At 52.7% G+C, this 12984-nt stretch overlaps 1 protein-coding gene across 7 annotated transcripts in view; it reads right to left on the reverse strand.

Annotated features, from left to right (window-relative positions):
* Nucleotides 1–12984, reverse strand: part of BRD4 (bromodomain containing 4) — an 83629-nt gene that overhangs the window by 15035 nt on the left and 55610 nt on the right. For 6 of the 7 annotated variants that reach the window (XM_060093794.1, XM_060093791.1, XM_060093792.1 and 3 more), the window contains 5 exons: nucleotides 12271–12399; nucleotides 5567–5776; nucleotides 4620–4819; nucleotides 3979–4274; nucleotides 2759–2869 (listed from right to left, as the gene is read on the reverse strand). In XM_060093794.1, coding sequence (XP_059949777.1) covers nucleotides 2759–2869; nucleotides 3979–4274; nucleotides 4620–4819; nucleotides 5567–5776; nucleotides 12271–12399 — 946 coding nt within the window. Of the gene's footprint in view, nucleotides 1–2758; nucleotides 2870–3978; nucleotides 4314–4619; nucleotides 4820–5566; nucleotides 5777–12270; nucleotides 12400–12984 lie in introns of all 7 variants that reach the window. The other variant, XM_060093796.1, reaches the window with a different exon arrangement.

The following is a 12984-nucleotide window of genomic DNA, read 5'->3' on the forward strand; positions in this document are numbered from 1 at the left end:
ACGCACTGCCTCCCTGAAGTGGCCTTGCCCCAAGGACCAGCCCCCATGTCCTGAGCAGCATCCTTGTCTATGGACAGTGGCCAGAGAGAAGTCCACGTACCACTGCCCTAGCCCCAACTTAGCGCCTCTGGTTCAATTTCTTTTGGTGATTCATGTCTCGGGGCTGTGTCGGCAGAACTGACAAATATAGGCCCTTAGGAATTTCGGCACCAATCCAAATGGAAACACAAGAAGAAGAAGGGCAAAACAATTAAGCCCCCAAACACCAAGAGAAATACCTTCAATGCCCCCCACCAGGCCCCATCCCCCACAAGGCAGAACCACCTGTAACTGGTCAGAGAAATCTACCCAGCTCCATGGACCCAGCACGAGCAGCTGCTGGAGGAGCTGCCCGGAGAGCAAGTGCAGGTTCCTGTGCAGGATGGGGGTGGCAGATGGCCACATTCAGTGGTGCCAGGGCACAGGCTCCCACTTTGGAACCTGTAGCATCTGAGCTGCAGGGCACAAACCTACAGGGTGGGTCCCTCCCAAAAGTAAAAGCTCTCAGCTGGCCTCCAACAGAGCTCTCCAGCGCACACAGAAGGCAAAGGAAAAGTCAGGACCACGAAGTCAAAAGAGAGGCTCGTAAAACCCAAGGTGGGGAGGGCGCCTGGGAAGAGGAAGGAGCTGGAGGCAGCCGAGGGAGCCGCCAGGGCTGGACTGCCGGAGCCTGAGAGCCTGCAGGCTGGCGGCTCTGAGACTGTAAATCTCGCCCTCCTTCCTGCCAGGACAGCTGTTCCCAGGACTCTCAGATTACTTGTTGCACAATCCTTCCAGCTTCTTTAAAAGGGGGAAAAATGTGGAGGAAAAAAAAAAATCTCAGCAGCAGCAGGGAGCTGCTAGAAATACCGTCATGGTCACTCCACAGCAGGCGGCAGCAGGCGGGCTGTAGGATGATCAGAGGCTCAGGAGTCAGGGACAAAGGCCACAGTCACAGATTCGCAACGGGGACATCAGGTGTGATGGTCATGGGCCCCTAAGGTGCCACAGTGGGTGGGGCCAAACCATGCTGTTTTAGCTATCAGGTCCGCTGCCAATTTCAATCTCTGGGGTATTCTTTGGTTGTTCAGATCCTTAGGAGAAAAGGCTACGAAACCCCTTGTAGAAGCAGCCTGCTAGAAAATGCAGGAGGTACAAAACCCCAGAGGGAAAGACAAACCTGAGGCTTGGCTGGCACTGAAAGTGAGAAGTCAGCAGCCACCAGGAATGCTAATTGGGCCCAAGAATATGGCCATTCACCCTGCTAAGGGCATTGGGCCCTGGCCTGGGGCCAGCTCTGCCTGAGCAAGCACCAGATGTGGCGCCCCCTGCTGGTAGATTTTAAAAAGCAATGGAAGGGGGAGCTGATTAGCAAGAAAGAAAAAAGGGTAAAGGATGGAGAAAGAGGCAGCCAGCAAACTACTCACAGCAATCTTTGCATACAATAGGAGCTCAATAAATACAGAATATACTTAATGACTTTCATGTCACTTTGGCCCACTGATAATGAGGTAGTCCAGAGCCCTCCTCCGACACTTGGGAAACCTGGTGTCCTTACTGTAAAAGGGAAGGAGCAGTGACAAGACCCAGAGGCCCCCTTGTCCCCAGCTTCCCTGGACAGAGGCAGGCTGAGCCCACAGGAGGACCTGTGGACCCACACACCTCAGAGCTGCTTCACTCTTTCCAACTGCTGCAAATGATCCTCAAACTTCCTTGGCACCCCCAGGTCACATTATTTATGTGAACAAAGTGGAGCTTATCGTTTATTTCGTTAGAATAAAATATCAGGGATAAAATAGGTACATGAAAGAATATGCCAGGAGTCTCCGTTGCCCAAACACACGTTTCCCACTGTGGATGTGCTCATTGCAGCCTGCCTGGAGGGGCACGCCCAGGGTCCCAGGGCAGGCTCACGGGTGGTCCAGACTGTCTGCTCAGCTGATAAGAGTGAGACCTGCCCAGGGACAACTCTGCTCACCCAGACAGAGAAGGCCAGCTCCACCTCACAGAACAGGCTAGTCACCAGGCTTCTTCCCTAGCCTCTCCTCTGGGCCAGTCTGAGCATCTGCTCCCCTGAGAATAACCAGGAGGGCTTATATCTGGAGGAAAGGTCCCCTTCTCCCCACCACCGGCACAGCTCTCAGCATCTCCACCTGCCCCCACCTCCCGTGTCAAAGCTGCTGCTCAGGCGCACCAGTGGATACAAATGCACGCCCATGGAGCATGGAGAGAAGGAACTGTTAGAGGTACAGGACACGCATGTTCAAGTGCGTGCGGTTAGGAGTAGCCAATGCAGCAGTGAGCACACTATGGGGAGGATGGAAGTGTCCTAAGCCCCAGGAACAGCAGGGCCAAAAGCAGGCTGCTCCACACCTGCCAGAGCACATCACCTGAAAGGGCTGTGTTGCATGCAACTGTGACACACGGAAGACTGTGAGGCTGGGCAGGGTCACGCTAAGATGAATTCCATCATCTGCCCCCACCCCTTCTTTCCCAGGTCTCTGCAGTGTCAATACCCCTGGCTACCTGTCTTCCCTGCCCCAGCCCAGGTCGAGGGTAGTGTGGGGGCAGGTGCAGGGCTACCCCTGCCCCCAGTTAGAGATTAACATGGTGACCAGGTAGATGGACAGATGGGAGGGCCCAGCAAGTTCTTATGACTGCCATCTCTGGTCTCTGGTAGCCTGGACACAGGATGGAGCACAGGCAGGATTCCGACAAGACTCTAAGTTAGACACCTAACCTGTTTCAGAGTCTTCGCTGTCAGAGGAGCTGGACTCGCTGGTGCTCTCCGACTCTGAGGATGAGAAGCCCTTCATCTTGGAGGAGCCAGCAATCACATCAACTTTCTCAGCTGCAATAAAGCAACAGGGACAGAATCAGGCACGGCCCTGAGTCCCACAAGCCAGAAGGCTGCTCCTAATGGCCGGCTGCAATCCTTCCGAACCTCGGCCAGACCCACATTTCCCAATGGTAAGCAGCTAGCCTACCATGCATGCCAACCGAACACTTGGCTTACAATGGACTTTCAAGGTCCCTCCAATCTCTCAAAATACCCTTTTACAGGGTTCATCAAGGATTAAGAGACCAGGGCAGGAGGGAATTCTCTAACACAAGGGACTGCTGGGATTATGCTCCCTCAGCTACTTTTCTGACAGTGGGTAAAGAGGACCTAAAGGGGACATGACAGTCAAAGACAAAACAAGACAAGGAAAGAGCCCCAAGGGATCTCCCAGCACCTCAGTGTGCAGACTGAGGCGAGTGTCACTGTGTGGCACCCTGGGCGGAGGAAGGGGTGTGTGTGTGTGCCAAGGACCCCAGGAGTCAGTCCGGGCTGGAATGAAAGCTGTGTGCAAAGCCCTTACGTGGATCCTAAGTCCTACTGGTTCTAATGCAAAAGCTGTGAGCCAAGACAAGGCACTGGTAACACAAAAGAGCTGCTTGGAAGACCTGGGGGGTGGGGAAGGGGGGATGTCACACCAAGCTAGAGAAGACAGCAAGCAGGCACAGTGCCAACTTAATGCCTTTCCTCCTAGCCACACCCCCCATGACCAGAGACCCCAAAGACGTAGTGGGGTGGCTTCTGGGGAAGACTCAGAGGCAGGAAGCTAAGGACGAAAGCTGCTGCTGCTCAGAGCAAGGCTTAGGACACCTAGGTGCAGGTGGACCGCAGATGGCCAACAGCCAGAGAGATCAACAAAGGCACCAATAAGCCTAAGGCTGAGTCTGATGTCACAACCCTTCAGAGGTTTCTATGTCAAGAACGCAGATTTTATAATCGGAAACAAAGCAGGCCTGCAGAGAGCGAGGGCCGAGACTGGAAGGCAAAGTTACCTGAAGGTGCCAACAGGGGCCTCACTACTAGAGGTGCAAGGGTAGCAGCCTGGCCCATCTACCCAGCCCTCTCCCTCACCCAGGACTGGCAACACCCCCCCCCCACCGCCCCAGGGTGCCCAAGGGCACCTTGAGGTTTCCTTTTCTTCCGCAAACAGGAGGTGACATAGCGCTCCAGTTCACGCAGGGTGGATGGCTTCAGGGTCTCGAAGTCAATCTCGATCTCGTCGGGGTTGGAGTTCTTGAGTGAGGGCTCCCGCGACTGAATGATGTGCACCACGCGGCCCAGCTTCTCACCAGGAAGCTTGTTGATGTCCAGGCTAAGCTGCCGCTTCTCTTCATACGACATGGGCTTGCACTTGTCTTCTTCCTCCGACTCATATGTGGGAGGGGGCTTGCTCTTCATGGGTGCTGGCTCCTTCTTGCTACGAAGGGGTGATGCAGACACCATTAAGAATGCGTCCCTGGGGGAAGGTGGGCACATATCCCTCCATTTAGGGCTTGGAGAGGCTTCCACACCCCCACCCAGTGGTCTTCACAGGAAACAGGGGGCACTGGCAGCGCCTTCCTGGGAGCACATGGCTGCAGTTGAGACCACAAGTGGTGAGCTGGGGGGCTGCTGTGGTTTGTCTTGCCGCCTGCACCATGCTACCTGCTATCCTCTCTCCCTCAAAGGCCCATCCCAGAAAAAAGAGCAGAGAGGCAGCCTCCCTCCCCACTGTCTCCATCTGGACTAGGGGCACTGGTGGGGGTAGGGGTGACCCACAGACCTTGTGTTGTTGTTACTGGTATTATTTTTCTTCGTCTTTTTGGGAGGAAGTTCCTTGGCTTTGCTTTTCTTATTCTCCTCCACTTCCTCTTTCTTTTTGTGCTTTTCTTTTTTCTTCTCCTTTTTGTCTTTCTCCTTTTTCTTTGGTTTGTTCTGCTGGGGCTGTGAAAGGGCTGCAAGCTGCTCGTGCACGGCTTTGAGCTGTGGAGCAGACAAACAAGACACACACTCCCGTCACCCTGGTCTCTGGCCCTCAGCTCCACGACCTGCCGTCTCACTAGATATCCAAAGTGCCCATGCCCACCCAGACCCTGAACTCACAGGGTGGCCCAGTGTCCTCCTTGTCAGAGGAGCCACTCAAGCCCCATGACCATGCTGGTTCCAAGAAGAGGGTCCCTAAAGAGGCCGGGCAAAAGTGCATAGACAGGGACTTCCCTGGTGGTCCAGTGGTTAAGACTCTGCGCTCCCATTGCAGGGGGCCCAGGTTCATTCCCTGGTCAGGGAACTAGAGCCCGCACGCGGCAACTAAAAGAGCCCACATGCCGCAACAAAGAACCCGCACTCGGCAACTAAACCCAGCGTAGCCAAATAAATAAATATTAAAAAAAAAAAAAAAAAAAGGAGTGCATAGACACATGTGGGCACTAAAGGCCTAATGGCCAGCTTGTAGAGAGAGGAGCATCCAGGAAGCCCCAGGAGAGACGTACATGCTGGCTCGGCCTCCTCCTTCCAGATACCAGAAGGATACAAAAGCCTCACCTCTGCCCAGGGAACGGCCACGTCACCCCATCTCCATACCCACAGTGTACATTTAAGTATGAACAATATGCACCTGACCTGGCACAAGGGGACCAGTGGGAATTCTGCTCATGCTGGAACTCGTGCTGAGGGGGAGGTAGGGGGTGGCAGGGGGTTGTGGTTTGAAAATGGGGCTGCCTGTGTCCTCACCTGCTCCTGGAGCTCAGCCAGTCGTTGGGCTCGCTCCTCCTCGGAGTCATCAGTGGAGCTGTCACTGTCTGAGGAGCTATCGCTGCTGCTGTCACTGGATGAGGGTGGGGCCACAACCTTGGTGGGCGGTGGCACCGCTGGGGAGGACACAGCCACCACAGGCTCCTCGGGTTCATCCGGCATCTTGGCAAAGCGCATCTCGAACACATCCTGGAGGTGAGGGGTAGGGGGAAGCTGTGCCCGTGAAGGCTGCTGGGTGCTCTGGGGGCGCCTGGACTGTGGCCCAGCGTCACACTATCCCTGGCTGCTGGGGGTGACTCAACAGGAAACAAAGAGGGCTGAGTCAATGGTGACCCCCTTCCTTATCACTAAGGTGAGGGGCTGGCAAGGGCCCCCTGATAACTCTTTCAACACTCCTCTTTCAAATCTCACTTTGGGGAGAAAGGTGCTCCCGACATGGCCTGGCACCCACTCCCTGGGAGACACAGCCGAGGTAAGGACAGGTGACTCACATCACAGGAGATAGCCAGCCCAATGAGGACATCAGTCTGGGGATCCTTGACAGATGGCAGGCCCGGACAGGACCCACAGAAAGAGTGCTCTGAGGCTCCCATCAGGTTGATGCTCATTCAGTCAGCACATCTCAAGGGAGCCTTCTGGACGGTGGGCCGGGCACCAGGACACAACAGTGAACAGAACAGGGGTCTTACGGTTCACATTCCCATAGGGAGAGGGTGGGGTCTGCAGTTTTAGAGTTCCAGAGGGAACAAAGGTCCCAAGGTGGAAGTGTGCCCAGCACAGAGCCCACAGCCAGTGAGGAGATCAAGTCCTCGCTGTAGTGGGCACATAACTGAGCAGGGCCATGCCACTGCCTGAGGCATCTCCAGGGTACACCAGAAATGTGAGAAAGGTACAGACGAGATATGGGGCACTGAGGATAGGCTATGGGAGAGAGCCAGCCTTGTGAGGCGCAAGCAACGTGAGCAGAGACCCTGGGCTGACTGAGCATAGGAGCCCACCCCAGGAGCTCCTGAGACCTGGTTTTCCAGTAGGATTCTGAGACCTGCTTTAAGCCTGGAATAAGTCAGTTAACACAGCAACTCACATAACAGAAGCGGGGCCTTCCTCAAGTGTGAATCTATGTTTGAGAGAGCAGCATGGCCCAGAAGGGCTGTGGGGTCGAGCTCCAAGGCTGCTATTTCAAACTTGAGTGTATCTGACAGAGCCCACCCTAGAAGACTCTCTTGATGTCTCTGGAATGCAACTTCAGGTTTCCCCGCCCCCAGGAAACTGGAAAAGAGTGACCTGGGCAGCAGGGAAGGCAATCCACACAACTGTGGTACTGTCCCCTCCCCTCCAGACTACTCAGGTTCGGCCTCCTCCAAGGCAGGTTCTCTCCTCTCAGCAAGGTGCTGCCTGAACTCTGCTACCTGAGTGGTTTTCAGTTTAAGTACTAGAAAGGCAAAAAAATTTCTAATTTAATCAGAAATAAATCATGGAGCAGATCTGAGAGCAAAAGAGAAGACAAACAGGAGGGATGACCAGATACCATTATCACTCAAGCTGCCAGGGAGAGGGGGGGCTTCACACCAGGTGAGCAAGACCCTCTCTGCTCACGGTGCCCTGGATGTGGGCAGGCTCAGGTCCATGACTGACCCACATGAGCATCTGAAGAGCCAGGCCTGCTCTTAGAGAAATGTGTCTAAGAAGGTGGTAGGGCATCAAGACCCCAAGAAGGGAGAAGGGTGGCAAGCAGGGCCAAGCACTTGGTGCTGCTGGGAGGTGACACTTTACCAAGCGGAAGCTATCTCATGCCACTGGTCTGTGAACCTAGCCCCCCATGCCAGCTGCCAGACAGCTCTACCCTTACCACAAGGACATCCCTGTTCCTGCCGCACAGGCTGGGACTGTTGTAGAAATGGGGGTGGCACCCGCCCTAAGGCCTCCTTCCCCTCCCCAGCTGCTTCTGGCCCCTGCCCTCTCAAAGCCCCAAGACCAAACAGCAAGGAGCATGAGACAAAAGCCAGGTGGGTTGCCCGCCTCCTGGCTGTGCCCAGCTGAATGACCCACCATCCTCCCACCTGCACCAGCCCAAGTTGGGGACATACTGGGAAACACACTCGGGCCTGTGTGCCAGTGAGCTAAAGGGCTGCTGCAGAAAACCTTCCCAAGTGGCTGAGACTTGCACCTGCTCTGTGGTAAACAAGAATGATGTGCTCCCTGCCCTCAAGGGGTGAACACAAATAGTTATAAAGTGCCCTAAGTACTAAGGTAGAAACAACAAGGGGTGGCAAAGAGCCTTTGGGGAACTTGAGACCTAAGAATGAGAGGAGGACAACAGCTGCAGACACCAAGGAGGACGGTACAAAAGAAAGGTCAAAAAGGCATGGGGGCAGACAAGAGGATGGTAAAACCCAATGAGATATACCCAGGGCAAGTATGTCACGAGGGAGGACAGTGACAGGAAGGAGCAGTGAACACCAACAACCAGCACCCACCAGGGGAGCAGGGGCTCAGGGCTTCTGCACCAGAGCTGGCAGCGCATTCAGATGAACCCATCTGCTCCTCCTGGTTGTAACATTACCTCCGCCCCACTCCAAGAATCTGAGCCAGGTCGCAATTCTCGACATCAGAAAGAACACTGGTTTCAGAGAGTAAGTATCTCCTCTCGCTGGAATGTTGACCAGGGCCATCTACTCTGGGCTACATCAGATTCATGGAGGGAGCTCCCCCCTTCCCCTTTAGTGAAAGAGAGATGCTCAGGTGCTGGGAGGTTGCAGTGTCCGAAGACTCCCAGGCAAACCAGCCTGCAGCTGAGCACAGGTGGAGACCCAAGGAGAAGGTGTTGCCCAGTCGGCCCCTCTTTGGCCATGCCTGGATACTGCTGTGAGGCTTAGCCATACCTGGGCATAACCAGGGCACAGAGGTGGGGAGTAGAATGTAGGCCGTGGAGGCGCATGAGGTGCCAGGTGCTGGAGATGCGGCCGTGAGTGAACACTCAGATACACAAACACACTCTCACACACGCTTCAAAAGCTTCCTACCTCTGGGATCTAATGCAGGACCCCAACACACTTTTCTCAGTTTAATTTTTTTCCTTGCCGTAAAAACAATTGTGTACCACCATGAATTTGCACTTTCTCTCAAAATAAAACTCTGGTAATCCACACAGGTGCAAAACTTCCTAAATTACTCCTCACTTCACAACAGAACAGAGAGTAGAGGACAGTACCACCAGCGGCTCTGGGCCCACCAGCTAGGCTAGCAGCCCTCAGCTCAAGCCACGCTCAGGATCCCAAGGAAACCCTGAGCCCAGGGGCTCCTGACTATCTATGTGACCACAGCTGCCAGTTGGCAGGATGTGGGTTTTCTAAAGGCCCAGAATTTAGAGGCTGGAAGAGGAATATAAAGTGGATCCTTTCCCGTAAAACTTTCTGGGTAAATCCCAGTCTTTGGGCACAGCCTAACTAAGAGACAGTAGGTCCCACCACCTCTTACTGAGGCGAACAAGGGCTGGGATTCTGTTACTCCTCCTCCCCAGTGGGCAATCTTGCCGCCTAAACTATGCTGATCCTAGAAAGCTTCGAAAGAAAGAAGAAAACACAGCTCACAATGCTACAAAATACAGGAACTGCCTTCTAGAGGAGAAGTCCACACAGGGAGCCTGCCACGTCAACTGGGCTGAATCAGGCACCCCCACCTGCCTCCCGGCATGTTACTTCCAACAGCATGGAGACCCACCCTACAAGGGACAAAGCAAGCTGGGGGCAGAGGCAGCCCCATGCTGAGTGGCCCACTGCGCACTGCCCCCTCCCCCCACCTCAAGTGAACCCTCCTCAAGGGCAAGGACCTTGTCCCATCCAGCTTGGTATCTGGAGTCAATGTTTAGAAAAGAGGCTGCTTTGTGGCAAACATCTCAGTGCCCTTGCTACGAGCAAATCCCGTGTCTGGGCACGCTCAAGCCACTCCCAGAAGGAAAAAAAAGCAAAAGAAACAAAAAAACCCTTAAAACAGGCACAAAAATTAGGAAGACGAAGAGCTAAATTGTATCAGAGAATATCTTCTTTTTAAATAAAGTCGCTTAAAATAGTGATCTTTGGTGCTGACAGAGAACTTGTTTTGGTTTAGCTGTTTGCATGAGGGCAAATAAAGGGCATGGGTATTAATCTGGGTAAATGCTATCCAAGTCCCCAGGGAGGAGGAGGAGAGAGAGAGAATGGGGAAAGGGGGTGGGTGCGCCTCTCTCTCTCTCTCTCTCTCTCTCTCTCTCTCTCTCTCTCTCTCTCTCTGGGCACCACTGCCACCTAGTGGCTACATATGAGAATTGCAGAAAAGTCATAAACCCTGATCAGCTTCAAGAATGGGAAATGCAAAAGTAAATACTGAAAAAGGAAGCTTTGTGAAGAAAGCCGATGACATAGCACTGAATTAAAGAGAGTCCCCCTTCCAGGGCCTCCCTGGTGGCGCAAGTGGTTGAGAGTCCGCCTGCCGATGCAGGGGATACGGGTTCGTGCCCCGGTCTGGGAGGATCCCATATGCCGCGGAGCGGCTGGGCCCGTGAGCCATGGCCGCTGAGCCTGCGCGTCCGGAGCCTGCGCGTCCGGAGCCTGTGCTCCGCAACGGGGGAGGCCACAACAGTGAGAGGCCCGCATACCGCAAAAAAAAAAAAAAAAAAAAAAAAAAAAAAAGAGAGTCCCCCTTCCAAAAACATAAAACAGAACGAAACAAAAAACCTCAGATAAAATAAAACTAATAAACAGCCAGGAGAAATACAAACCTTCAAGTCTGAGTGTGTTTAAACATAGCCTCCGGGCTATGTTTAACCATAGCCAGGCTGAGAAAACCATAATTCAAAAAGAGTCATGTACCAAAATGTTCACAGCAGCCCTATTTACAATAGCCCGGAGATGGAAACAACCTAAGTGTCCATCATCGGATGAATGGATAAAGAAGATGTGGCACATATATACAATGGACTATTACTCAGCCATAAAAAGAAACGAAATTGAGCTATTTGCAATGAGGTGGATGGACCTAGAGTCTGTCATACAGAGTGAAGTCAGTCAGAAAGAGAAAGACAAATACTGTATGCTGACACATATATATGGAATTTAAGAAAAAAAATGTCATGAAGAACATAGGGGTAAGACAGGAATAAAGACACAGACCTACTAGAGAATGGACTTGAGGATATGGGGAGGGGGAAGGGTAAGCTGTGACAAAGCGAAAGAGCGGCATGGACAGATATACACTACCAAACATAAGGTAGATAGCTAGTGGGAAGCAGCCGCATAGCACAGGGAGATCAGCTCGGTGCTTTGTGACCGCCTGGAGGGGTGGGATAGGGAGGGTGGGAGGGAGACGCAAAAGGGAGGGGATATGGGAACATATGTATATGTATAACTGATTAAATTTGTTATAAAGCAGAAAAAAAAAAAACACAGCCAAGTCCATGTTAGTAAGTTGGTTTTTTTTTTAAACACTTAAGAGTTTCAGGGCACTAAAGGCTAACCCAGACAGGCTGCACTGAAAGAACAAAGGGGACCATGCCTTGGCTCCAACATGATGACATAGGAGACACTATGCTAGTGAATGCATGACAATGTGTGGAGCTAACAGAACTGGGAGGCAGGTGGGCAAGCAGGGCTCAGGTGACCTCTGATAGACACCAACCCACAGGTCACCAAAGGCCTTTTGCAAGCCTCGCTTCTGGAAGCATTTCACAGATGGCTGAGAAAGCCTGGTTTGAGAAAGCCCCACCCAGATGCCAGGAGAGGGCCTGATGCAGGATGTGCAGACTGGACCTGTACCTTGTGACAGCAGGTGGCCCAGCCCCCAGTCTGCTCTGACCCTGAAAGCAGAAGTGCAACCTGGGGCCTTGGGGAGAAGAGGTTGGGAATTTTTATTATGTGTAATTTCAAATAATAATAATAATAATAAAAAAACAGATTATAACAGTACTAAATATCGACTTTTTTCTCCATAATTTTAAACTCCTCATCGTTCTACCCAAAAATATGTCTCTGTTTAAATTTGGGTATATGCTTTTCCTTTTTTTTCTTTTTTAAATAGAAAAAAGTGGAGTTAGTTCACATATTTATGCTGTAATCTGCCCCTCCCTTCCACCCATGTGTGCACTCCACAGCGTACATCACCCAGAATCAACTTGAAGGGGTCACGAATCCCACCCATTAGTGCATCATGGCCACACAGAACATCTAGAAGCAGCCGCCCTGAAGCAGGAAGGCAAACAAAGGCTTTCAAGGCTCTGGTGAAGAAATGCCCACAGTTGGGCAGTTATTTCAGCTCACAACTGTGACAAACTGTCTACCTGGCAAGAGTGTCCCTCGCCGACTTGAGACAGGTCTGTTTTGGAGAAGAGGTTGGGCCATGCACAGGATGCGCACTCTTCCAGCCAAGGACAACCGAATGCAGGGGGGTGGGGGGGCTTTCAGTGCAACACCCCAAAATCCAAAATGCTCAAGACCATAACCAACCACCCTGCTTTAATTATAAGGAAATAATCCTAATGTAAAATTTATGTGTTATCCTGACTTTAGTCCACTCTTTTCCAAAGCAACATGGCATTATACCAAAGCAAGTGACAAAATCTGCCAAGGCCCATAGTGGCCTGGCCCACCCAGGACCCCAGCCAGCCTGCTCCTCTGCAGGATGCCACACCCGGAGCTCCCCCAGAGCCTCACCTGGAGCTTGCGGGCCATGGCCACCACCTCATGGTCAGGAGGGTTGTATTTGTAGCAGTTGGAGAACATCAATCGGACATCGGCACCAAATTCCTGAGCATCACGGTACTCACGGGCCTCTAGTTTAGACTAGAAAGACAGGACGGGTCCTGGTTAGCCATGGCTGCCCCTGCTCCAGTGGGGAGGTGGCAGCAAGGAGGGCTGCCTGTAGGAAGGAGCAAGTCAACTTCCCAGTGGCTCTGGGTTTAACCCAGATCATAGTGGGGAGAGGTTATCACCCCAGTTCTCAGCACCAGGTAGACAAGGAGATACTCCAACAGCAAGTCCCAGGGCCAGGAACTGCCCTGCTAGCATCCAAACCCACCCACTGTGCCTGGCTAAAAGGCAAGTGGACAGAGAAGCCACAGAGGTAGTGCTTAAGCCAGAACTGCAAAGGGAGGGCTGGGCCCAGTTCTGACCTGGCCTGTACTTGTCCTTGTGACATCGGACAGGGCACTGGTCAAAAGAAACACAGCAATGTCCCCTGCTCTGCCCATCCCACGTTTGGGCAGGCTTACTCCACTCTCAGAAGGAGAAAAGTGCCAAAAGGCTTCAAATAAACAAAACCAAAAAGGCCTCAAAATACTACAGTGAAAATGCCAGCACTTGTGTGCCTCTTACTAAGAGACACCAAGGCCTTCTCCATGACAGAGCCTGGCAAAGTCACCGCTCCCC

This window comes from Mesoplodon densirostris, chromosome 3 (genome assembly GCF_025265405.1).
Source record: "Mesoplodon densirostris isolate mMesDen1 chromosome 3, mMesDen1 primary haplotype, whole genome shotgun sequence".
Lineage (NCBI taxonomy): Eukaryota > Metazoa > Chordata > Mammalia > Artiodactyla > Ziphiidae > Mesoplodon > Mesoplodon densirostris.